The sequence below is a fragment of the Chenopodium quinoa genome, unplaced genomic scaffold (assembly GCF_001683475.1).
Source record: "Chenopodium quinoa cultivar QQ74 unplaced genomic scaffold, ASM168347v1, whole genome shotgun sequence".
NCBI classification, from domain to species: domain Eukaryota; kingdom Viridiplantae; phylum Streptophyta; class Magnoliopsida; order Caryophyllales; family Amaranthaceae; genus Chenopodium; species Chenopodium quinoa.
Window position 1 is genome coordinate 53,202 of NW_018744656.1, and position 24,713 is coordinate 77,914.

A 24,713-nucleotide genomic window follows, 5' to 3' on the forward strand; every position below is an offset into this window, starting at 1 on the left:
GGATATGTTCTGTTCGGGTCCGATGTTTTCAGACCCATACCTTATCCAGCTCCAACCCACATACTCTAAATCTATTTTTATCAAAATTTCTAAATAGGTTATCCCTAATTTGACTTCGAATTGTGATGGAAGTTATGGAACTTTGGGACTAGGATATGTTGTGTGACCATTAGCCCTTTTATATCCATAAAAATTCATGTATGCTTCTTCCTTCATTTCATTATTATGTTTAGCTTTGTTGTTCATTACTAGCTCCTGCATCCGTTTCCAAAAGAATCTTAACATCTACTGTTTGCTTCTATGTTACTCGGACTTTTCATTTTACCTCAAGTACCTGTGTTGGACCCTCGACACTCGGACATGGGTATGACACTTGGACATTTCATTTTAGGTCAAAATCATAGAATTTTTCACAAAAAACCGAGTCGGACTCTTGGACACGTACCTGTGTCGGACATGGGTACCCGAGTCCGAATAACATAGCTTTGCTTAGAAAATCGAAAGAGAATGTTGATGTGGTTAGTGGGTGTAATGAAAACTTGGATAAAGTAAGAGGGAGTAAAAAGAGTAGGTGGGTTTAAGATGAAAGTGGTTATAATAAGAGTGTAAAAAGGTAGGTGGGTGCTTGAAAAAGGTTGATAAAGTAAGAGAGAGTGGAAAAATGTGAATATAGTTGGGTAAGAGGGGTAAGGTGGTATTAATGGTTTCACAAATATAGAATAAATTGAAAGTGTTTGAAGTTTCTGAAAAAGACGAAAAGGAAAGTTTTGAGAACTTTTAGAAGCAGAGGTAGTACATATAATTAAGGTGCAGAAGATTGGTCCACTAAAAAATTGAAATGTCAGTAAGTTTGAGAACCATTTTGGATGATAATCCCTATGGATCTGGCCATCTGGGTAATGATATTATTTTATTAGACTCGATGGATCAGCGTAGGGTTTGAATCTACATCATATATAGGGTATAACCCAGGTCTTATCAGACGCTACCAATTGATGTTCCTACAGCAGCCATGAACACACCACTTATTAAGCATGCCCTTTCTGGAAAATAGCATTCAGATTGTCGCTTCTGTTTGTGGTGGTGTTTGTTTCTCAATAAAAAATTTGAAACTAAGATTGCGATCCTGATTGTCTTTGTCCTGTATTAATTAGGTGAGGATACACCAGAGGTTTGTGGAAAATGTTTCTATGCGACAAAGTGCTATTATCAGTAATGCTACCTCAAATATTCAGAAGGATTTGCTTAGCCAACCTCTTCAGCTGCTTTCTGGCGTTGATATACTTGGGAATGCAAGCAGTGCACTTGAACATATGAGTAAAGGTGCTGCAGCAATATCAATGGATAAGAAATTTATCCAGAGCAGACAAAACAAGGTTTTTTGCTTATATCTTAACCTTTTTATTTTCCTGGCAATTCAGTTGATGTATTTTGCTGTTTTGTAATTCACTGCTGTAAAATCATGGGTAGGATTGACTTAGTTACAAATTGTTGCTGAAAAATAAACTAAGAATCTAGATTTTTTTATCTTGTGGAAGCCATGAAACCCCTTAATCATTTTCAATTTAGAACAATTCGAAGTAATAATTAACTTCCAATAGTCAGGTCTAACAAAGACAAGCTTTCATGTGGAAACTTAGGTAGAGAGTTGATAATAATTAGGTTTACGACTGATGGCTTAAATGTGATGAAATTACTGTATATTTGATTTTCTTCTATGATTTTACAAAGCTGACATTGTATTTTTCCTAACATTCAGCCCCTAAAGAAACAGAATTATGTTTTCCCTAAGACGTCTTTGAGCTCATGTGTAGCAGGTTGTCTTAATAATAAAATGAATGGTCAAGTTATGTCCAGAAGCAATAACCTCAATAAAATATGTGTTTATTGCAGGAGAAAGTGGGAGACTTCGGTGATGTTGTACGAGAGGGAGGTGGAGCACTAGCAAAAAGTGTATTTAGAGGAGTAACGGGAATGTTTACAAAGCCTATTGAGGGTGCAAAATCATCTGGTGTTGAGGGATTCGTTCAAGGTGTTGGAAAAGGAATAATAGGTGTTGCTGCGCAACCAGTGAGTGGTGTGCTGGATCTTATTGCAAAAACTACTGAGGGTGCCAATGCGATGAGAATGAAAATACAAGCTGCTTTAACTTCTGAAGTGCAACTTTTACGGAGGAGATTGCCACGTGTAGTTAGTGGTGATAACCTCCTTCGACCTTATGATGAGTATAAAGCACAAGGACAGGTAATTCGTGGTTCTGATTTGCATTTTATTATTGAATTAGAAGAGGATCCTAGTGGAAAGTCTTTATTGCTCCCTTTTTTTCAAGAAAATGATGTGAGGCTATATACTTTCTGTGTTTCCTATAGCTGTACCCACTGATTTTTTTTTATTTTTTTATTTTTTTTTTGGTATGTCCCATTTCCATTTCATTTTATTCCCCTTTTTCTTACACGGTTGCACCTACCCACCTTTTGACCCCCCCTCTCTTATTTTATCCACCTTTTTCTTACTCAACTCTCCTAGAAAAAAAGAGTCAACTGTATATGGGTACATCAAAAGAAATTGGAGGTATAAGCATTAATAACACCAATTAACTCATGATTTTGTCTCAAACTCAAATTAATGCCATTTTCGGAAAATACAGTATGACGGAAAATAGTGTCGTTTAACGTGATTCCTGTGCTCAAGCTACTGGACTGGCCTCTTATTATCCATAAGGAATAAGAGTAATTACCAGCGAGTGTTAATTATAATAAGCTAGGCCAAAACAAGGGTTGAAAGTTGTCAATTACCAACTAAAACAAAAATGAAATAAGCTAATAACTAACAATTATCATTAACTATGACAAGGCCAAAGTGAACGATGGTTGGGAAAGGGTTCTAACACTAACCTTACATACTACAATAATGGGCTTCCGTATGTTCTCATTTAAAGTGGTTTTCACTCCTACTTAGGCTTTCCTTCCAATTAGATGGGTTACCATACCAGTAAAAAGAAAACAAAACCTAGGTAAATTCAAGGTCTACAAGATGAAATATGAATGAAATAAAAGGAAATGTGAATAAAATGATTCAAAAACGATGTGAAAATAGTAAAATAAAAATTAAAAAGGATGAAAACTTGTTAATCCACTAAATATTCTAAATTTAACTACATGAAAAGTGAAAATAAGAAATATTGAGGCTAGAAACGCTAAAATTAGAGAAAAAGATCCTAATTATGCCTAAAATACTACTTTGTCAATATTAAATGCTTATTGTTAGCAGTTAGAGCTTTACATTTTTTATCATAATTGTCGTTTTCCTGGCAAGATATTTGCTAAAAATAATGATAATCTTGTATGTAAGCCTAAATATAGATACCAAGGGCTGATTGAATTCGCATTACATCTATATTTTGTGTCATATATAATTATTTTACAGCAATCATGTAAATCTCAATTGAATTCACCCTTTTTTATGTTTTCATTATGAAGGTTATACTACAGCTGGCAGAATCAGGCTCTTTTCTTCGCCAGGTTGATTTGTTCAAAGTGCGTGGGAAATTTGCTTTATCAGATGCATATGAAGACCATTTTATGCTTCCTAAAGGAAAAATCTTAATAGTCACCCATCGTAGAGCTGTACTTCTGCAAGTAAGTGGGAATTATGCAAAATGGGACAGTTTTTGTTTATCCTGTTTGCATACTTTTACTGCAGGTATTACTTTTCAATACTAATCTTGTTAGTGTTCAAGACTCTGAATTATTGATTCTGCATTTTTTTAAAAATTTCAGCAGCCCTTGAACATTAAATTCAGTGCAGCCAAAGATCCCTGTTCAATACTGTGGGATGTTATATGGGATGACCTGGTAACTATGGAGTTGACTCATGGAAAGAAAGACCAACCCAATGCACCACCTTCACGTGTCATCCTATACCTTCAAACCAAGTCAATAGAGACCAAGGATCAATTTCATAAAGTCAGATGCAACCGTGATTCTAATCAAGCTTTTAAGGTTTATGCTGCAATTGAGCAAGCAATGAACACCTATGGACCTAATAAGTCGAAGGTGAGGATGAGTTATGCCTATCAGTAGTAATATTTTCAAATTTTACTGCTTTATCTTTGTCTTTATTTTTTGGGTCACTGGTCTCCTCATTATTGAAGGTCATAGATTCTTTAATTGCTTACTGTAACAAATGCGTTATTACATCTAGGTTTGGCCATCTAGGGGTGGGGGTTGAAAATTTTGTGTCATTGGATGCAATCAAGATAGTATTGGAATAATGGGAAAGGAAAATCAATGCCCAATTCTTTCTGTGTGGTGAACCACAATGGTTTGTGTATGTGTATATGTGAAGAGATGAAGCTTCTCAGATTGTTGTCTTGTCTGAGTGAAATTCCCTGGTATTTGTGAGTGAAAAGGACTGTTGTTCTAGCAATATTTGAATGCTTCTTGTACGGGTTGAGGTACTTTTGGAAGCAAAGATTTCATAATCAAGATCCTGCCTTAGATTGTAAGGTTCCCCTCGGGATCAGATATAAGGGACTGTTTGCTTTTTTATATACAGAGTAAATACCCAAAAAAATCTAAATAATTTGTGACAATGATTATTAGATTGGTTCGAATCAGTTCTTATTTGATATTCTGAACTCTGAAAAGCCATTTATCTTTCTGTGTGTAGCATCTTCAGCAGCTTAAAATATGAATACCCCAAAATGCCCAAATGGGCAATTATGTGAATCTGCTGGAATATTTTTTCGTGTGTTAGAGATGTTGCAAGAAAAATCTTTTTAATCATTTTGCTTCAACTCTTCAGTGTTTTAAGTGTTCCCCTTCTGCTGTAGCTAGTAGCAACTCCCCAGAGAAGGTATAATTAGTTGGTACTTTTATTTAAGGTAGTTGGGTTTGTGTAGAAGTGCAGGACACAGACTCCCTTCTATATGTTGACATCCCTTTTATATGCTGCTATCTTTTTTATTTGGCGTCTTTCTTGCTGCTTCCCTTAACAATATTTTCATATGCACTGTTTTGTTACTTGGTTTTATTTTATCTTTTTTTGTTCTCTCATTAAACAGCTGTAGACTGTTGGAGTGGCAATCATATATTAAATAATGTTTCATATATTTTCAAATGTTATTCAGGGACCCCTAAAAAAGGTTACAAGACCTTATTCCCCAAAGGCTGATCACGCAAATGGAGATTCAGTGCCCAAGGAAGGGGTTAGTGTGTGGTCAACAGGACAATTCCCAGCATCAGTTCCTACAAGGTCATTATTTGGAAGTAGCCCTGGCTAGAGCAAAGTTATTCCAACTGTCATGGAGCTTGATTTATCCTGCCTCACAAACATACACCATCAGTATGTAAAATCATGTTGGAGTTCTCCAATTCTGGCACGCTTTGTACATGCACTTTCTATCCAAAAAGGTAATGGTAAAAATCTTATACTGTTTGATGAATTTGTTGATCTCATCTGTTTGCAAGGTTTTGAGCTCACAAAGCCAGTTCATCTTTGTGATTATTCATTGATCTGAATAAATTGGGATGGTTTGTTTTGGGCAAATTTGCGTAGATATCATTCATCTTAGAAATTGGACGTGGGCATTTTTTATATTATTTTCTGTTCAGCCTGATCTCTTCCAAACCGTCTTATACAGGCTATTAACCCCTAAAGCTCTTGTATATCCAGATATTCTGGTCAAGTTTTTAACCCAAATTTTCATCACTTCTTCGCAGGTATAGAGGAAATACAGCTACAGAAGAGTCTTCATGTGAGGTTAAGCTTCCTGACTTCCTCAGGAGGGTGATTTATTGACCCCTTCCTGAAACAGTAAGGCATTTGTACATAAAATTATGCGGAGTTCATTACGTGTACATGAATTGCTGCAGATGTTTCTGCTATAGGTTATATTGAGCTAGAGCCTTTTTTTTTTTTTTCTTTTATACATCCATTGTACAACCATGTATGTAAATTCACTTGAACAGTCAATGTGATTATTCATACTGGCTTTTTTGCTTAATGAGCTAAGCCCATTTATACCTGACTTGAAGTAATTGAAAATAAGTCAATTTTGTTATGATCAAGCTTGAGCGCGAATTTTCTCATTTGCTGAGTTCATTCAGACAGGATTTTTTTTGTGAAAACCCTTCTTTTTAGCTAGTTGTCATGATAGTTAAGCTCTTGTGAAAGAACTCTCGTTTCATCTGTACAGCTCGTATTTATTCCCAACGAGGGAGAGCATAACAATTAACACCCCAAGTGAAGGGATTCAATGAAAATTAAATCAATGCCCTTAACCTACAAGTTATGGAGTTTAGAAACTTAATTTTTGAAAATTAATAGTACAGCTTGTAAACATCGCTTGTAAAAGTGGATTGAGGAAGTATATTGGAAATAATACCAAATGTATACCTATGGAAATATTGTTAACTAAAAACACTAAAGATGACAAATTATATTATTCTTGATATTCAATATTGGATACTAGATACCGATACAATATCCAAATTTCAATAGTTAGATTAACAATGTAGCAATTAGGTTTTTGCAAAAGTAGTGAAATAAGAAAATTAATTAGCGTTGTTTATCAAATTATTTATTCGGTGCTTTCATAATGATGTTTGTAACCACATGTTCACATCTAACACTCAAATCAGATAATCATATTAATATAAAAATCTATGTCCACAAGTCCTTTATTATGAGTATGTCTTACATTTACAGATCGATTATTTGATAAAAGTTCTACTATAATAAAAACTAGAGGAAGCCGTTTGTTTGTATTTTTTATTTTTTGTATTTTTGATATTTATGGGATAAATTTTGTAATTTTATTCGTTGTATTTAGCATCCCATTTAATATTTTTTTTAAAAATAAATTGTGAATTTTCCTTGGTTATATATTAAATAAAATTATTAATATCAAAAGATAATATTTTTTATTTCATTAATTTAAACTATAAAATATCATTCATCAATTATATAGATATAAATATAGATATTAGATCCATTGTCGGGTTGCCCTTTGTTCCCTTACTGACATTTAACGAGCCTTCGGCCAAATAAAATTTAAAGGTCTATTAGGCTTGAATTTTCAGGGTCAACGAACGAATTCGTTGTCTAATTCCTGCCTTCCAGGCATCGAAATTTCTGGGCACGAGCGAGAAAATACCAAATCAGGTTAATCACCCAATTACAACATCAGGAGTACGCGTCTTTAATTTTTTTTGTTTTATTTTTTTTTTGCTCATTCCAATTTATTTATTTATTTTCATCAAACATCATCCACTTTCTCTCTCTTCCCATTTGTCATCTGCACACAGATCTGCAGGAAACAAAAAAAAAAAAAAAAAATGGATGACATGAAAGACAAATTCAAGGGTTTCATGAAAAAGGTTAATACTCAAATGTCATCTTCTTCCTCTGGCAAATTCAAGGGCCAAGGCAGAGTTCTGGGTTCTTCTTCTTCTGGACCCAAAAATCCTAACCTCACTCGCCCTTCACAATCTGTCAATCCAAACAGCAATCAAAATCCATCATCTGTTCAATCCAAACCTTTACCTCAGAAAAATTCGCCAGTTTCTGATCCTAGACCCACCTCAATTGATGGTCAAAATGGTTCGAATTCGAACCCAGATTCAAAAAAAGATCGCCCTTCTAAAGATGGGTTTGATCCATTTGACTCGTTTATAACAAGTGGTGAAAGAAACAAAAATGGGTACTCACTTAATGTGTTTGAATGCCCAATTTGTGGTTCTGGTTTTACTTCTGAAGAAGATGTGTCAATTCATATTGAATCGTGTATTGTTGCTAAGACTAGCAAGAATGGTGATGGTGTTGAATTGGATTTGGATTTGGATTCTGATTCAGTGGGAATGGATGGTAATGAAAATAAGGCGGATTCCACGAATAAATTGGGAGGTTGTGTTGGTGTGTATTTATCAGGAAATCCATCAGATAGTTCGGTTGATGTTGTAATGAGGTTATTGAGGAACATAGTGAAGGAACCAGAGAATCCCAAATTTCGTAAGATTAGGATGGGTAATCCGAAGATTAGGGAGGCTATTGGTGAAGTTACAGGAGGAATTGAATTGCTACAAGAAGTTGGATTTGAACTTAAAGAAGAGGGTGGAGAAATGTGGGCTGTGATGGATACTCCTTCCGAGGACCGCCTTCTGAAGATTAAAGAGACTGTAAACATAATGGAACAGGCGAAACCTGATGGAAGTGTGTCGTCTGCGCCTATAGTAAAGGTTGATGAGAAGGTTGAAGTGGAAAAGAAGGTTAAAGAGAATGAGCCTAAGATCATTGATAGAGAAATTAAAGTTTTCTTTTCTGTCTCTGAGAGTGTTGCAGCGCGAATTGTGTTACCGGACTCATTCTATCAGCTGTCCTCTGAAGAGGTGAGGAGAGAAGCCGAAATGAGGAAGAAAAAAATGGCTGATTCTCAGCTTTTGATCCCCAAGTCATTCAAGGAGAAGCAAGCTCAAGCTGCTCGGAAGAGGTATACAAGAACCATCATCAGGGTACAATTTCCTGATGGAGTAGTTCTGCAAGGTGTTTTTTTCACCTAAGGAGCCAACTAGCGTTCTCTACGAGTTTGTCAGCTCGGCATTGAAGCAACAGGGATTGGAATTTGAGCTGATACATCCTGTGCCACTCAAACGGCGAGTGATCCCGTGTTTTCCTGCACCGGGAGAGAGAGCATTGACACTCGAGCAAGAAGATTTAGTTCCATCTGCTCTTGTGAAATTCAAGCCAATTGAGACTGATTCCATGGTATTCACTGGCCTTACAAATGAACTGCTTGAAATAAGTGAACCTCTTGGCAGCAGCAGCACATCTTGATGTCTTATGATTGTATGCTTAAAGATTGTTTTATCCATCTTTAACTTATAGTTTCTTACAACTGTAAAATTGATTTGAGTTACTAAACTGATTGGCTTATCCCTTTATGATTGTATTCTTGTAGATTTTCATACAGACAAAAATAAGTTTGAAATTTATATTGGTACACAGAATTTTTCAACTTCTCATCTGTTTTCACTGTATTGTTTTATTGCGTAACCTAATCAAGGAAGTTTATGAGTTTGAATTGAGCTTTGTGTTGTCAGCTCAAGGAGTTAGCGTACAAGCTTGTCTCTTATAGTATATAACTGGCGAAATTAACGTGCTCTGTTTGTAAGTGATTTCATCAACTCATGTATGAACATTCTTGCTGTAGGAATAAAAAACATGAAATTTCTTCCCCTTGGAAATAACTTCGAATATATGCTTATGCTTCCTAGAGTAATAGCTTGTGTGATTGACAGGGGGTAGTCTTCCAATCCATTCTTACTCTGATTCCATCTATTATACCCAAATGGCAAACAGTAATAACCAAACTAACTAAATAAAGGCTAAATACTCCGTAAAAGTTATACACCAACAAAGATTTTTTAAAAACACCTCTTAATAAAATTACAAATGAAGTTAATTGATCACCAACTACAATCAGCAAATGCAGATGGACACCCAAAATTTTAATAGCACAATTGTCTTAGAAAAAACCTCTGTGAAATCGTACAAGCAAATCCTTTAACATCTCCACTCTAGGAGATTTATTCAACTTCAAACTACTTGGGCTTTCTTCGCATCCCCATCCTTGATTTAGCGTATCTGAAATTTGTTAAGCAAAACAAATCTCTGGAAGAAACCATGTATATACAATGTCCATACCCTTTTAATTGATAATACAAGCTCCTAAAATAACCCCCCGCCCCTCAAAAGCCCCTCACCCCCTTTTCCCGGTTGCAATTAAAAGAGAACAGAGGAAGCGTAAATGGGAACAAAAAGGATACTCCAAACGCAAGCCGTCACCAGATGAAGACGAGATAAGGACTGTGCCTTGCAGTTGACTCAAAGCCTCAGTTGAGCAGGCAGTATCCTGCACCATAAATGAACTTGCCCCAGTAAATATAGGAATTTACAATTATTTACAAACTTTGAAAAAAAAAAAAAAAAAAAAAAGGGCAAGCACTTCTAGAGTTCTAGATCTAAATAAGAAGACACCAAAGGCCTGCAAGCTTCGGACAAAATGACACCCTCTACAGCCTTACTAAACACAGCAAAATTTAAGGCCCCCCAGTAGCACCTCGAATTCATGATTAGCCTTTAGCCAAGACCTGGAGTACCCAGTCACTCTACGAAGAAGCAGACTTGACTTTAGCAAGACCCCTATTTTCTAGGGCCTAAAGCTAAGGCAGCAAGTTAGAAGCCTTGCCAAGCAACTCAAGGATTCTCTTGAGCTACAAACTGTAGATCAGCTATTAAATGGCAGAGGACTCCCATGGTGCATACTATTTATTAAATAGTTGACTACAAATTAATTAATTAAACAAATTGGGCATCACTCGATCAAAACCAACACTAGATTGAGGCACAGTACAGAGTAAACAGGCAACAGAACTAGAGGACCTGGAAGTCAACAAATGCAACAGGAGCCCCATATGTGCCCTGTATCTTCAGCTTTAAGAATCCACGGCATCTGTAAGAAAGTAACAAGCACATACTTACAACCAGAACAACAATAATAACATAAGGGAAAAGAGAACTAGGAAGTAGGGCTGTGAGACCTTGAAAAAACTTGAGTAAGCTCTTGTTCTGAAGAATCAGGACCTAGATTAGCCACAAAAATTGTAGGACATGGTGGGTTATCTTGCGGAATATGGGAAGCTGAACTATGGCTCTGTAACAAAAAGAAAACAATTTCAGAACTCTTTCAGCGCATCAGGGAAAAAACAGCAACAGCAACAAATCAACATAGAGAAAGAAAGACGTAACAGCAAGTATAACATCCAAGCACGACTTACAGATTTGGTAGCATTCGCTTCACTGATGCCTCTGATACTATGGCTCCTACGACTAAATGACAGAAGGGAAACATAGGTCAGACAACCACCACATGTATCAGAAGTTGACCCAAAACAGAAATCAAGTCACTCTTAGGGGTGCTAATTGAGCAGGGCAACTCGCGAGCAGCTCGAACTCGACCCGGTCAACGCTCGGTCAAAACTCGACTCGAGTTTGCTCGTGCTTGCTCGAATCAGCTCGAAACTCGATAAGTGTACAAGAAATTCAATATTTTTCTATTCTTCTATCTTTAAAAACAAAAATTTACTAAATAAAATATAATCAACAAGTATTTGAAATTCAAGAGACCTAAACCTTTAAACGAGCACCTCGTGATTGACTCGGCTCAACTCGAAAATTAACGAGCACGAGTCGAGCAACCCTCAACTCGTGATCAACTCGCTCGATTAGGACACAAAACAAAAATTAAGCAAGCCATTTACTCCAAACTTAAAGAGAGAAATTATAAAGGCAAGCAATGCATATGTGCTTAGAAGGCCAAAGGCATTTTGGGATCCAAGTAATAAAGATGTGCGGTAGTGCAATTGACCTTTGTGCAGATGTATAACCAATCGTGTTGTAAGCAGAATTACCCATCCCATGAATGTGAAAGCTGCCAATACCTGCTAGTGCCCAAACGTGGAAAAAAAAAAATGTGCGAAGTGAGTTTGAAGACAAGCGTGCTCTCATGTGACAAACTAGCACTGTGTAAAGAGAAATGAGAATTGTGAAACAAAATACAAAAAACTATGTAGATAACTTCTGCAAGGTTTCTAAATTCCTTTTCAGCATATGTGTCACAGTGCAGTCTGGTCAATGTTATGGGATGAAGCCACTAATTAAAAGTAACATTAGAGTGAATTAAAAAAAATAAAAAATAAACCAAAATGTAATAGATTACTATCTTACCCAACTCAAAACTGCCTCTTAAAAGAGCAGGAGATCCCTTATGTTTCTTATCTGAAGCAGGTCCTTCATCATCTGGTCACGAAGCAATTAACGTTTTGCTAATTAAAAATTAGGGGTTTTGTTGATATTCGTCACCAAAAGTCTGACGACAAATGTTGGTTATACAATATCAAAAGAGGGATATAAGCACCACAAACCTGTCCTTTGACGCTTAGATCGTGAATTAGATTTTGCAAGGTCAATGTATAAGGTTGATCCTTTTTCTAGATCAAAGACCATGCCCTAACACAAACAATAAGAAACAAGAGAACTCAATATTGTGCTTCATACAACTAAACAATTGCTTCTTAACAGTGTAATTCATACAGCCATTCTAAAGCATTCCTTCCTCTTGTTTTTAATACTTGCACCATTTGGACTTTAAAAGTATTCACCCTCTTCTATTACCGTATTTTTGTGACTTAGATATAAGAAAAATAATCAAATGGGATCTTGAAAGATTGCCTCAAAATATACTTTCAAAAAATCAAATTTTGACCAATTAAGAAGTGATAGAAGCATGAATTAAATGTATGATCTTTACAAAGTTACCATCTGGAAATCACCACCTCAAACTACCCACACCTAGCATTGGACCAATTGAAAGATCTACATTGGTGTTAAGTTATTAATAACCTCATCTTGTGAACTTGTATTAAACAGGCCGTGAAGCCATAGTTCAAGTAACAACATTGAACTCCAGCGATCTTGTTGGTAAAAAGAATTTTTGCTCAATTCACAAAGAATATATGACAAGGAAAATTGTTTAAACAATCAAACAGGTATTCTATGTTCCTAAATTTCAAAAGTTGCAATAATCGATAAATCAATCACTCATCCATCCGTGTCAAAATTTGAACCTGTCACAATCAATTAACATCTCCATGTTGACAATACTTGAACCTTTAATAAATACTTGTATGCACCATGTTAATATCAAAAAGTAAAAAATAAATAAAATCTTACATTTATTTCATGCATTGCAGTGACTGCAGACTTTTGATCCGCAAACACGACGAAAGCGAATGGCTGCCACCAACAAACAAATTGTTCATAGCTCTTATTAAACCAATGTCAAGTTTCATTCAATATTAACATTCTCAACTCTCATTGAAGATAGAACTGTGAGTCTGTGATGCATTACTATAAGAATACACGAGAACACTAGCCGCCCCAAGTTTGGATGATGAGTGATTTTCAGGTTATCAATCAATAAAATTACTATCCAATTTAAGAACTTACAAATCAATGCTAAAAATTTTGTTGAAAATCTTGAAATTGATTACCATTCGCAGCTAATGAATTCCCCAATAATCATCTAGAAAGACAAACAATTTGTGTGATCCCTTTTTACCCCAATTCCTTCCACTCCCAAATCACAATACTAATACTAATCAAAACCCTAAAAAAAATCCAATCATCAAAATTTGATTCATCCCCAAAAAATTACAGCTTCTGCCAAGCTAAAAATTGAATTGCAAATTTTAAAACTTAAAAAAACCTGAGAACTCTTGGAAGGAGAACGAAGATTGGAGGACAAGTAGCCAGGAAAATCGCGGAAGAGATTGTACAATTCGCGAGGTTTGACATCTTCGGGAAGTCCGGCAACAAAAAGAGTGCGAACTTCATCGTGAGAAGAATGTGGGGGTTGTGGATGGTGGGAGTAAGAAGAAGGAGGCGGAGGAAGGTGGTGAGAGTGATGTAGAGCCGCCGTTGGCGGCAGATGTTGCGACGGAGGAGGAGGGTGGTAGTGAGTGTTGAAGAGGGCGGAGTGAATATCGGAAGGTGGTGGTGGAGGTGGGTGTGGGTGTGGAGGTGGTGGGGTATAGTAGTATGATGACATTTCTTCCATGGAAGATTGAGAGAAAGAGGGAGAGAAAGAGGAGAGAGGATTTTAATTTAATGATTTCGGCTACCAAATAAGCCTTTGGGGTTCGTGTGGGAACCATGCGAGATAAGAAAGTGAAACTAGCAGATGAGATAAAGATAAAAATAAAAATAGTGTATTCTATTGTTTGGGAATTGGTTGAGGATTAGGTTGAAATAACTAATAAAAATACAAAATTACCATTGCTATTCTTTCTTCACTCTCTTCTTCTTTCTCTTTCATTAAGGGTAGAAATGTCTTTTATCCATTAAATTTAATCCCCATTAGGGGTGTACATAAACAGGATCGGACTTGAAAACCGACCAGGATCGGACCTGTTGGGACTGGACCTGTAAATTCAAGTCAGTCCCGATCCTTGAAATTCAGGGATTCTGGTTCCGATCAGGGGTTTCAGGGGGAAAAAAAAATTAATGTAAAATATAAATAGGTCGGGTTACATTCAGGTTTGGTGGAGAATAGGTCGGGTTTAATTCGGGTTTTAACGGGTTAAAACGAGTTAGGGTCATTTTCGGGTTCGAGTCGGGTTTAGTTCAAGTAAATAATTTGCGGGTTATTATTAGGTCGGGTCATATTCGGGTCTCAAATATTGGGTTAATTTGGGTGTCGGATTGATTTCAATTCGGGTCATATCGGGTTTGGGTACATTTTCAATAAATTTGAAGGCATTAATTAATCTAAGTTATTATTTGCTCTAATTACTCCCTCCGTCCCATAACACTTGACACAATTACCATTTTCGTGCGTCCTAAAATACTTGACACGTTACTAAATATGGAATGGGATCAATAATAAAAAATAAAAAAATTTCCTATACTCTTTTTGGGACCACAATCTCCAAAACTCAATTTAATACTACATTTTCTCTTACCTCACTACTCTACCTCCCCTACTTTTGTTTTCTTACAATATAAAAATACAAAAGAGAATCCTTTATATAATAAACAAATGTTTTAAATGGATCCACTTGTAGTTTTCTTAAACTACGTGTCCACCCCAACGTCCCAAGTATTATGGGACGGAGGGAGTATTATTTAGCTAGTAAAAATGATTTAATCCTGATTCTTGGGTATCTCTTCCAAATCGAGCAAGGTCAAAATGATTAGAAAAAAATTAAGCAAATTAGTTAAGAAAATTAAGGGAGAGCAAATAATATTCTAAGTTATTATTAGAATTAGACCTAAAAACACTACATCTATGGCTATAATTGATTTTTGAATGATAATAGACAAGCTTATGCGGTTATGCCAATATAATTTGGTTCTTAATGAAGGATTGAGGGAAAATTTTCCTTGCTTATTATTAAGAGAATAACCGCATATAAACAATGTACATGCCTTCGTCAATCATCATAGGCTACTTTAGCTAATTATCTCCTTTGACTATATAACAATATATATGACAATATGCTAAGGAACTATAGCCTATAATTGAACTTTAGATCATGCTTGAGTCGGGTTACGTCGGGTTATACATCTTATCGGGTTTGGGTCGGGTTTAGGTAGGGTTAATAACAGGTCGGGTTACATTCTGGTTGGGTGAATAATAGGTCTGGTTTAATTCGGGTTTTGACGGGTTAAATGAGTTAGGGTCATTCTCAGGTTTGAGTTAGGTTCGGTTCAGGTCAATAATTTACGGGTTATATTCAGGTCGGGTCATCTCCAGGTTGGTTCATGTTCGGGTTCAGATTTCGTATACTCGAGTTAACTCGGGTCTAGGGTTGGTTTTAGGTCGGGTCACATCGGGTTCGGGTCACCATTATTTCAGGTTCAAACAGATCGGTTAATAATCTAATTCGAGTAAATTGGATCAGGTCAGTTTTTAATAGCTCTACTTATAATACATGACTTTAGACCAATTTCAAAGATTTTCGAGACCCACTTTTGAATACGCTAGTAATGCTGAGTGCTAAGAGATGCACAGCGGAAGAATACTTTACGATTATCTTGATTCCTTAACTTTCATGTACAAGAAGATATATATACATGTTATACCCGCAAGGATAATATATGCTAACAACTAACAAAATACTATCTTATATCTCCTACAAGTTTATCTTCTTGATATCTTGATACTCAAGTATATCGTATTACCCCCCCTCAAGTTGGAGCGTGAACATCAATAACGCCCAACTTGCGAACGAGATAGTCCAATTGTTTCCTCCCCAATGCCTTAGTAAACATATCCGCGATCTGGTCCGTAGTTGGAACATAAGATGGAGTAATTATCCCATCGCGAATTGCATCCCGTACGAAATGACAATCGACCTCAATGTGCTTGGTATGTTCATGAAATACCGGGTTTTGAGCGATGTGTAATGCCGATTGACTGTCACACTAAAGAGGAACTGCCTTAGAATGATGTACACCTAAGCTTAATAGGAGACCCTTTAACCACTTAATTTCACAGGTTATTGCTGCCATGGACCGATACTCGGCTTCGGCAAACGAGGTAGACACAGTGTGTTGTTTCTTAGTCTTCCAGGAAATCGGGGATTGCCCCAATTATACCAACCAACCAATGAGGGAACGACGTGTAAGTGGGCACGCTACCCAATCTGAGTCACACCAACCTTTCAGAGATAAGTCACAATCTGAGCTAAGTAATATACCCTGACCCGGAGTACCTTTTAAGTACCGAACCACTCGCATGGCTCCGTCCCAATGCTCTTGCCGAGGCTCGTGCATAAATTGAGATAAAATATGGACTGCATAAGACAAATCTGGTCGAGTGACAGCCAAATAAATAAGACGGCCTACTAACCGCCGGTAGGATTCTACATTAGCCAAAATAGGTCCGGAAGCTTGAGCTAGCTGGTGGTTTTGCTCGATAGGAGATGACACGGGCTTGCTTCCAAGAAGACCTACATCATTCGCAATGTCCAACGCATACTTTCTTTGGGACAGGAATAAACCTGTTGAGCTATGGGCTACCTCAATACCTAGGAAGTACTTCAAAACTCCAAGATCTTTCATATGAAAGCAAGAATGTAGGTAGTCTTTAAACTATTTTATAGACTCAGAATTATTTCCCGAAATTACTAAATCATCCACATACACTAATATATTCAACTGAATTGTATCGTTAGTGTATGTAAACAATGAATAATCTGAGTATGATTGAATAAAACCATACCGTTTTAAAGCAGTTACCAATTTCGCAAATCAACATCTTGGAGCTTGTCGTACAAAGATTTCTTTAAATGATACACCATACTGGAAGATTCAGAGTGAAATCCCGGTGGAAGCTTCATATAAACCTCTTCATCGAGGTCACCATGCAAAAATGCGTTGTGTACATCCATTTGATGTATCTCCCAATTCTATGCAGCTGCTATGGCTAAGAGAGCCCGGACTGTAACCATCTTTGCCACCGGGGCAAATGTTTCATCGTAATCAATCCCCTCAACCTGATGGTTGCCAAAAACTACCAAACAAGCCTTTAGCCTTTCAATACTGCCGTCGGACTTCTGTTTAATCTTGTGAATTCACTTGCTGCCTAAGGCTTTCTTACCAGATGGGAGACGCTCCATGACCCACGTGCCATTACTTTCAAGGGCACGTATTTCATCTTGCATAGCTTGACACCAACCTGCGTCTGTAATTGCCTCTTTGAAGGACCTAGGTTCCTTCCCTGCTGTAAAAGCTGCAATGAAATTACGATGTTTTGCAAAAAATTCGTCACAACTAACATAATGTGCTATAGGATAAGGCGTACCTGAGGGAGGTGTGGGCGAAGGCGGATCGGGAGATGGACTATGCTTGATGACCGTACGAGTAATAAAACACGATACTTACTGTTGGGAATTTTCTCCCTAAGACCACGACCCAAGCTGTCGTGAATGGTGCTTGCAGGTTCTTTTTGTATTGGTTCACTGGCAGGCGCAACAGATACAACTACATCTTGTTGCGGTTGAGGGATAGACGTTCCGGATGTACTGTTGTCCAGGGGTGGCAGTAGTGGCCGCAAGCTGCCTATAGTGTGTTTCTCCACACCACGACCTGGCTATGGAGGAGGCTGCCTAGCAGGTAAGACCGTGGTTTTGGGAGCCTCCATTGGCTCGACTTCGTACTCATCATAATCACAAAAATCCGAAATCGGTTCCAAATTAGATTGGTCATTTTGAGGCACAAAATCAGTAACCTCCGATTGTAAGTATGGGAAAACATTCTCAAAGAACCATACATCACGAGATATAAAAAATTTCTTGGAGTCTAAATCATAGAGATGCCACCCCTTTGAGCCGAATTAATAGCCAACAAAGCTACACTTTCTAGATCGACTAGCAAATTTATCCCCCTTTGCACGTTGATTATGGGCAAATCACAAGCATCCAGACACACGTAATTCATCAAACGATTGTGGTTAATGAAACAAAATTTCATACGAGGTATATTTGTTTAAAATGCTAGACGGTGTTCTATTAATGACATGAGCTGCGGTTAAAGCACATTCACCCCAAAATTGAATGGGTAAACCGGCCTGAAATCTCAAAGCCCTAGAAACATTAAGTATATGCTTATGTTTTCGTTCTACCCTCCCATTTTGTTGAGGAGTGCCAACACATGACTTTTGAAACAATATACCATTTGCATCAAAATAATCTATTAGACAATTAAACTCTATACCATGATCACTACGCACAATTTTTAATTTTTGATCAAATTGACGATCTATTATAGCAATAAAGGACATAAACATACGAAAGAGCTCCTTTTTATCGATCAACAAATAAACCCAAACTGCATGTGAGAAATCGTCTACAATAATGAGAAAGTATCTAACACCACAAGAGGAAACACGGTCATAAGGACCCCAAAGATCATAATGGACTAACTCGAAAATTTGAGTCGTCTTATAAGTACTTAAAGGAAAACTACACCTAGATTGCTTTGTGATTAGGGGAATATTCCCACCCAATCACAGCTCGCCATGTGGCATAGTCAAGCTCTGACAAGTGTCCTCCATTTGGGCGACTCAGGGCATGCCACGTGGCCTACCCCTGATTGGTCCACCATGGACCCCTCATGCCACGCCATGTGGCCATTCTGATTTGCCTAAACAAAAGCCAACTTGGGCCCAATTCCCAAGAAAGCCCAGTCAGTCCCAGGATTAGCCAAAAACCCTAGAAACTGGCACGCTTCCCAATGCTATAAATACTGACATTCAATGCTCATTAATGAGAGAGACTGTTCACAAGAAACACACGGATTGCACAAATCCCAAGACAATCACACACCACTCGGTACCGACTGCTAGACCCGTCCTAGCATCCGGCGCCTATTTACTATCCGCATCCTAAACTCCTTCATTCACTAACTTGATCGTTGGAGGCGAAGCTCCCTACCCAAGGAGCCTCCGTTATTTTGCAGGTACAGGCGCGTGGTTCCGGCCTCGAAGTTGTAACTCTCCCGCGGGACACCAGAAAACCCCGAACATTTTGGCGTCGTCTGTGGGGAGAGTACCTTTGAGATGGTGTCACAATCTGTACCGACTAATAGTGACAAGCGTCCCGAGGGCGACTGCCTAGAGGACGACCCTCATGTCTCCTCTGATGAAGACACTGAGCCTGAAGTTGAGACTCACACGGCCCCAGACGGGTCCTTAAGGGCTCAACGCACTACACCTCGTGAAAGACAGGAACGGCAAGACCAGGCTGGTCCAAGCCAAACAGTCGGACCTTTGGCCGACTCTCATCAAGCGGTCGACTGGACTGCTCCTGTCTCAAGGAATGACCTCATGACCATCATGAGAAGTTTCAAGGGTAAGATTCAAGATCTCATCAACAAAAAGACGGCTGTCTCCCAAAAAGGGCAGTCGAGCAAAAAGTCTCCCTATTCAGGAAAGAAGAAGTCATTGAAGGACCGTGAGGCAACCCCCCACCCTCGCCAAGAGGAGAGGCGGGTACCTCTAGTCAATTTATCCAAGCACCGTTTCTCTGCCTCATCGGGAAGGAAACCACTCTGCCTGGTTCAACCAGACGGCTCAAAGAAATCCTACTCAGACGCCTGGCTGCTGATTCAGCAGAAAAGGAGCCAACAGCAGTCTGAGTCGGTCTCCACTTCTGATTTTCCTGACAGTGTACAAAATACTTCCTTGAAGTGTTCAAAATCAAAATATAAGATTCGAGCGGGCAGCACACCCTCCGGTTCCAGCTCTCATCAACAACAGTTGGCACCATATGTCCCTCAGCCGCCATATGTGCCACAAGCTCACTACTTTTTACGACCTCCTCCTTTCGGAGGTCAGACAACAAAGAATGTCCAGCCTTTGGACTGGCAATTACGATTGCTTCAACTCGGAGAACAACCAACCGCCTTCTCCAAGAAAATTTTACAAGCCGTCCAGCCGGCTAAAGTGAAAAATGTGTTAGTAGGCGCCTATGATGGCACCACTAACCCAGAGGATCACCTGATGGTATTCACCAATCTAATGTACCTTCAAGGGTTGGACGACGCCACATGGTGCAGATGTTTCCCGGACACTCTAAAAGGAGTTGCCCAACAGTGGTTCGGCAACCTGCCGGCCGACTGTGTCAACAACTTCAGGACATTGGCCTATTTGTTTGCCTCCAACTTTTCCATGAACATACCTGCCTGGAAGACAACTCTTGATCTGGGAGCCGTCCAGCAGGGAGAAAAGGAGGGATTGCGCTCCTATATAAAAAGATTCAATCTGATGAGGATACAGATACCCAACCTGCCAGATGAGGTAGCCTACACTGATTTCTTCAAAGGATTGAAGGACGGGTTGAACTTCAAATTCGACTTAGTCAGAAAGAGAGTGGCTACCCTCTAAGAAGCGATGATGGAGGCCGAGACCTACATACATGCGGTAGACCTCTGTCACATGGGAAAGCAAGGGGACCAGAAAAGGTCCGAGAAAAAGGAGGGTCGTCCACAGAAAGCGGCCCCCAAGGAAGAGAAGAAGAGGAAAGATGTTTGGATGGCCGACACCACTGGTCAGCCGTCCAGCAAAAAGAGAAAGGAATGTTAACTCTGTTAATTAGGGTGAGACCTCTGGAAACTCGTTTTCTGAGGTTACCATTTCTGAGAAAGACTCGGGTGGTGTTCGACGACCACATGACAATCCCATTGTCATCGAGTGTAAAGTGGCCAATCAAAGAGTTGGCAGAATACTTATTGACATAGGGAGTTCGTCGGACCTAATCAGTCATAAGTGCTTAACCAAGCTCAAGTACAGGCCCGAGAGTATACAACCTGTCTCCCATCCTTTAGTAGGATTTGGAGGAGGAGTCGTCCATCCGATTGGTCAGGTTGACTTACCCGCCCGTCTAGGTGAGAAAGGCGAGGGCCACCACATGGTCATTCGTTTTTTGGTTGTGGAAGAGCTTACTGCATACAACATGATCCTTGGACGCCCTACCCTTAATGACTCTAAAGTGGTTATCATTCCATCCCTTATGTTGCTCAAGTTTGAGAAGGATGACAAGACAGTCGGTTCCATAAGGGGGGACCAAAGAATGGCCAGAGAATGTTACCTCACTGACATCATAATAATGGTAACTTCAGACGGCCCCTCTGGCCAAGCCAAAGAAGAAGCGCCTGCCCAAGAGGCAGGCAGCAGGAAGAGAAAAGCCTCCGAAACGGAGGTCATGAAAAAGCATAAACAATAGCAATCATTGGCTGAGGAGTGGCCGGATGAATTCCGCCCTCAGCCAGCTGGGGATCACGTGGATGTAGCCCTAGATGACAGTCGTCCTGCCGAACTGTTAAGGTGGGGACGACTGCTCTGACTGAACTTGGTGATGATCTTCTCCAACTGTTGAAAGATTTTCAGGACATTTTTGCATTTGAGGTACATGAGATGCCAGGAATTAGTCCAAACCTGGCGGTACACAAACTAGTTGTTGACCCAAAAAAGAAACCGGTACGACAGAAGAAAAGACATCATGTTGAAGAAAGAAACCAGGCGGCCGCCGCCGAAGTAAAGAAGTTACTTGATGCAGGATACATTCGGCAATGTTTTTACCCAGAATGGGTTGCAAATGTTGTGCTAGTCAAAAAGCCGAATGGTTCCTGGCGCATGTGTGTGGACTGCACTGATTTGAACAAGGCATGTCCGAAAAACAGCTATCCTTTGCCAAAGATCGACAGCTTGGTCGACTCTACAGCCTGCCATGCCTTGATGAGCTTTATGGACGCCTACTCAGGTTTTCACCAGATCCCTCTGTGGAAAAAAGATCAAGAGAAAACTGCCTTTGTCACAGAGCAGGGACTCTATTGTTACACGGTCATGCCATTTGGTCTGAAGAACGGCCCGGCAACCTTTCAAAGAATGATAAACACTGTGTTTTTTGAACAAATTGGAAGAAATGTGGAGGCGTACATTGATGATATGATTGTAAAGTCAAAACTCCAAACAGACCATTTGGCCGACCTCCGAGAAACATTCGCCACACTCAGGCGGCACTGAGTCATGCTTAATCCAAAAAAGTGTGTCTTTGGAGTTGAGTCTGGGAAGTTTCTCGGATTTCTGATAAATCAAAGGGGAATAGAGGCAAATCCTGACAAGGTACAGGCGGTCATAGACATGCAGTCGCCTCGTACCGTCCGAGAGGTACAAAGGCTAACAGGCTGCCTCACAGCTCTCGGAAGGTTTCTCAGTCGGGCAGGCGACAAGTGCCTCTACTTTTTCCAGGCAATAAGAAAGAAAGCAAAGTTTGAATGGGGGCCGGATGCTGAGTCGGCCTTCCAGAAGTTGAAAGAGCACCTGCACCCCCTGCCGAGGCTAGTTAGCCCTTTGACAAAAGAAGTACTTTACATGTATCTCGCAGTATCAGATCATGCTTTAAGTGTCGTCCTCTTAGCTGAAAGAGACGGCTGCCAACTCCCAGTCTACTTTATCAGTCATGTCTTGAAGAAAGTAGAGTTGAGATACCCACTGGTGGAGAAATTTGGACTCGCCCTCTACATGGCAGTAAAGAAATTGAAGCCTTATTTCCTGGCACACCCGGTGGTCATATACACGGACCAGCCAATCAAACGGCCCCTAACGACCCTGGAGTCGTCAGGACGAATGATCAAGTGGGCAATTGAGATCCAGAGCCTCGAGGTCACGTTTGAGCCAAGAAAAGCTGTGAAGGGGCAAGCCTTCGCTGACTTTATAGTTGAAATGACCCGGTCACCAGATTGTGAGGAAATTAATCAACTCTGGAAAGTCTATGTGGATGGGAGTTCCACAGCGAATGGCTGTGGGGCAGGTATTGTATGTCAGTCGCCAGAGGGCGACAGGTATGAATATGCGCTTCGCTTCAAGTTTCAGGCTTCAAACAACGAAGCCGAGTATGAAGCCCTTTTAGCTGGTATTCGCATGTGCAAAGCAGCCGGGGCAAAAAAGATAGCCGTCTGTTCAGATTCACAACTCATAGTAAGCCAGTACAATGGGGATTATGAAGCGACTCGTTCGGCTATGGTTAAGTACCTAGAGGCAGTGAAACAGGCGGCAAACTCGCTTGAAGATTTCCAGTTGACTCAGGTCCCAAGGTCCGAGAATAACCAGGCGGACGCCTTGTCCAAACTGGCATCCTCGGCCTCATGCGACACCCCTAGAACTGTATTTTGGGAAGTATTGGAAAAACGGAGTATTGAGGAAAACAACATTGCAATCCTTGATAGAAGTTCAACATGGATGGATGTCGTCCGAGCCTACTTAACAGACGACATTTTGCCGGCTGATCACTATCAAGCGGTCCTAGTAAAGAAGCGGGCATCCAGTTTTGAGATGCACAAAGGTGAGCTTTTTAAGAAAGGTCGTTTGCAACCTTTTCTGAAATGTGTTACCCCTGAAAAGGGACGAGAGGTCCTAGAAGACCTACACTCCGGATACTGCGCCTCTCATGTAGGCGGTAGTTCGCTTGCTCAGAGAGTGAGGCGGCAAGGGTACTTCTGGCCGACTCTGGAGGCAGACGCCATGGATCTGGTTAAAAGGTGTGACAAGTGCCAAGGTTTGGCAAGTTAATTCATCGTCTAGCTACAGATCTAACGGCTATCCACAACCCAATTTCATTTGCTAAGTGGGGCATGGACATTCTAGGACCCTATACGCCTGCATCAGGCGGTAGGAGATATATCCTTGTAGCAGTCGACTACTTCACTAAGTGGGTGGAGGCCGAGGCAGTCAGAGGCATCAAGACCAAGGATATAATCTCCTTCATTTGGAGAAATGTGATCACTCGTTTTGGAGTTCCTATGTCCATGGTTTTTTACAATGGTCCCCAGTTTGAGACGCATGTTCTCAAAACTTGGGTGAGAGATCAAGGCATCGCTTGCTGCTTTGCATCAGTCGGACGACCGCAAGCAAACGGCCAGGTTGAGGCATTCAACAAAATCATCTAAGACGGTATAAAGAAGAAGATTGCAAAAGCAGGCGGTCTATGGGCAGGCGAACTACCACATATTCTCTGGTCCAGAAGGACGACTGAAAAAGGAGCTACTGGAGAAACACCTTTCCTCCTAACATATGGGGCAGAAGCTGTTCTACCCATTGAGCACTATGAGCCGACTCTCCGAGTTATGCTGTATGATGAAGATGCCAATTGAGAAGCAATGCGACTGGAATTGGATTCTCTCCCAGAACGTAGGGGCAATGCTACCCTACGCCACGAAATATACCGCCTGAGAATGACTCGAGTCTATAACAGAAGAGTACACAGGCGCCCACTTAAAGTGGGGGACCTTGTCCTAAGAAAGATGGAGTTAGTCGGCAGGGCCAACAAATCAGGGAAACTAACTCCTAACTGGGAAGGGCCCTACCGAATCTATGAGGAAGTCAGGGACGGCACCTACCGTGTGGAAACTCTAGAGGGTCGACCCCTGCCTAGGACTTGGAATGTAGATAATTTGAAAAAATATTACTTTTGATGTAATTGTTTAAAGTTATTAATGAAATTTCCATGTCTGCCTTTTTTCCTTATATTTATGCTAAGTCGGCATTCCGCCTGTCCCAAGACAGGCGAATACCCTCCAAATCGTACCTACAA

The 24,713-nt window shown here is 39.8% G+C and overlaps 4 protein-coding genes across 6 annotated transcripts in view; 3 read left to right on the forward strand and 1 right to left on the reverse strand.

Annotated features, from left to right (window-relative positions):
- LOC110701710 overlaps positions 1 to 6,092 on the forward strand; it is a 53,599-nt gene extending 47,507 nt beyond the window's left edge. The window contains exons 58-63 of one of the 2 annotated variants that reach the window (XM_021879336.1): positions 1,155 to 1,376; positions 1,894 to 2,244; positions 3,480 to 3,638; positions 3,783 to 4,055; positions 5,132 to 5,414; positions 5,724 to 6,092. In XM_021879336.1, the coding sequence (XP_021735028.1) occupies positions 1,155 to 1,376; positions 1,894 to 2,244; positions 3,480 to 3,638; positions 3,783 to 4,055; positions 5,132 to 5,284 (1,158 nt within the window). In that variant the 3' untranslated portion in view covers positions 5,285 to 5,414; positions 5,724 to 6,092. Of the gene's footprint in view, positions 1 to 1,154; positions 1,377 to 1,893; positions 2,245 to 3,479; positions 3,639 to 3,779; positions 4,056 to 5,131; positions 5,415 to 5,723 lie in introns of both variants that reach the window. The other variant, XM_021879335.1, reaches the window with a different exon arrangement.
- A 930-nt stretch (positions 6,093 to 7,022) lies between these two features.
- On the forward strand, positions 7,023 to 9,016 carry LOC110701711 (plant UBX domain-containing protein 2-like). The gene is given in 2 exon segments (XM_021879337.1): positions 7,023 to 8,549; positions 8,551 to 9,016. Coding segments are annotated over 2 exon segments (1,494 nt in total). The 5' UTR covers positions 7,023 to 7,340; the 3' UTR covers positions 8,836 to 9,016.
- A 190-nt stretch (positions 9,017 to 9,206) lies between these two features.
- Positions 9,207 to 13,763, reverse strand: LOC110701712. Of its 2 annotated transcripts, none has more exons than XM_021879339.1 (10): positions 13,328 to 13,763; positions 12,793 to 12,855; positions 11,985 to 12,069; positions 11,788 to 11,859; positions 11,429 to 11,501; positions 10,839 to 10,890; positions 10,602 to 10,714; positions 10,444 to 10,513; positions 9,828 to 9,913; positions 9,207 to 9,645 (listed from the first exon to the last, which is right to left on the reverse strand). In XM_021879339.1, the coding sequence occupies exons 1-10, from the start codon at positions 13,676 to 13,678 to the stop codon at positions 9,603 to 9,605; spliced, it is 1,008 nt and encodes a 335-aa protein (XP_021735031.1). In that variant the 5' UTR covers positions 13,679 to 13,763; the 3' UTR covers positions 9,207 to 9,602. The 2 variants fall into 2 exon arrangements, with proteins under 2 accessions (XP_021735031.1, XP_021735030.1); XM_021879338.1 differs by having other exon boundaries at positions 11,429 to 11,504.
- Positions 13,764 to 22,495: 8,732 nt separating this feature from the next.
- On the forward strand, positions 22,496 to 23,692 carry LOC110701703. Its single transcript, XM_021879329.1, has one exon. It carries the CDS (start codon positions 22,496 to 22,498, stop codon positions 23,690 to 23,692), a length of 1,197 nt encoding a protein of 398 aa, XP_021735021.1.
- Positions 23,693 to 24,713: the final 1,021 nt, after the last annotated feature.

Coding starts and splice junctions, on each gene's coding strand:
- LOC110701712 (XM_021879338.1), bottom strand. CDS start 13,678: ATGGAAGAAATGTCATCATACTACTATACCCCACCACCTCCACACCCA. Junction 12,070..12,792: donor CTGCAATGCATGAAATAAAT/GTAAGATTTTAT, acceptor TGTTTGTGTTAG/GGCATGGTCTTTGATCTAGA. Junction 10,514..10,601: donor CTTACTCAAGTTTTTTCAAG/GTCTCACAGCCC, acceptor ACTTTCTTACAG/ATGCCGTGGATTCTTAAAGC.
- LOC110701703 (XM_021879329.1), top strand. CDS start 22,496: ATGTATCTCGCAGTATCAGATCATGCTTTAAGTGTCGTCCTCTTAGCT.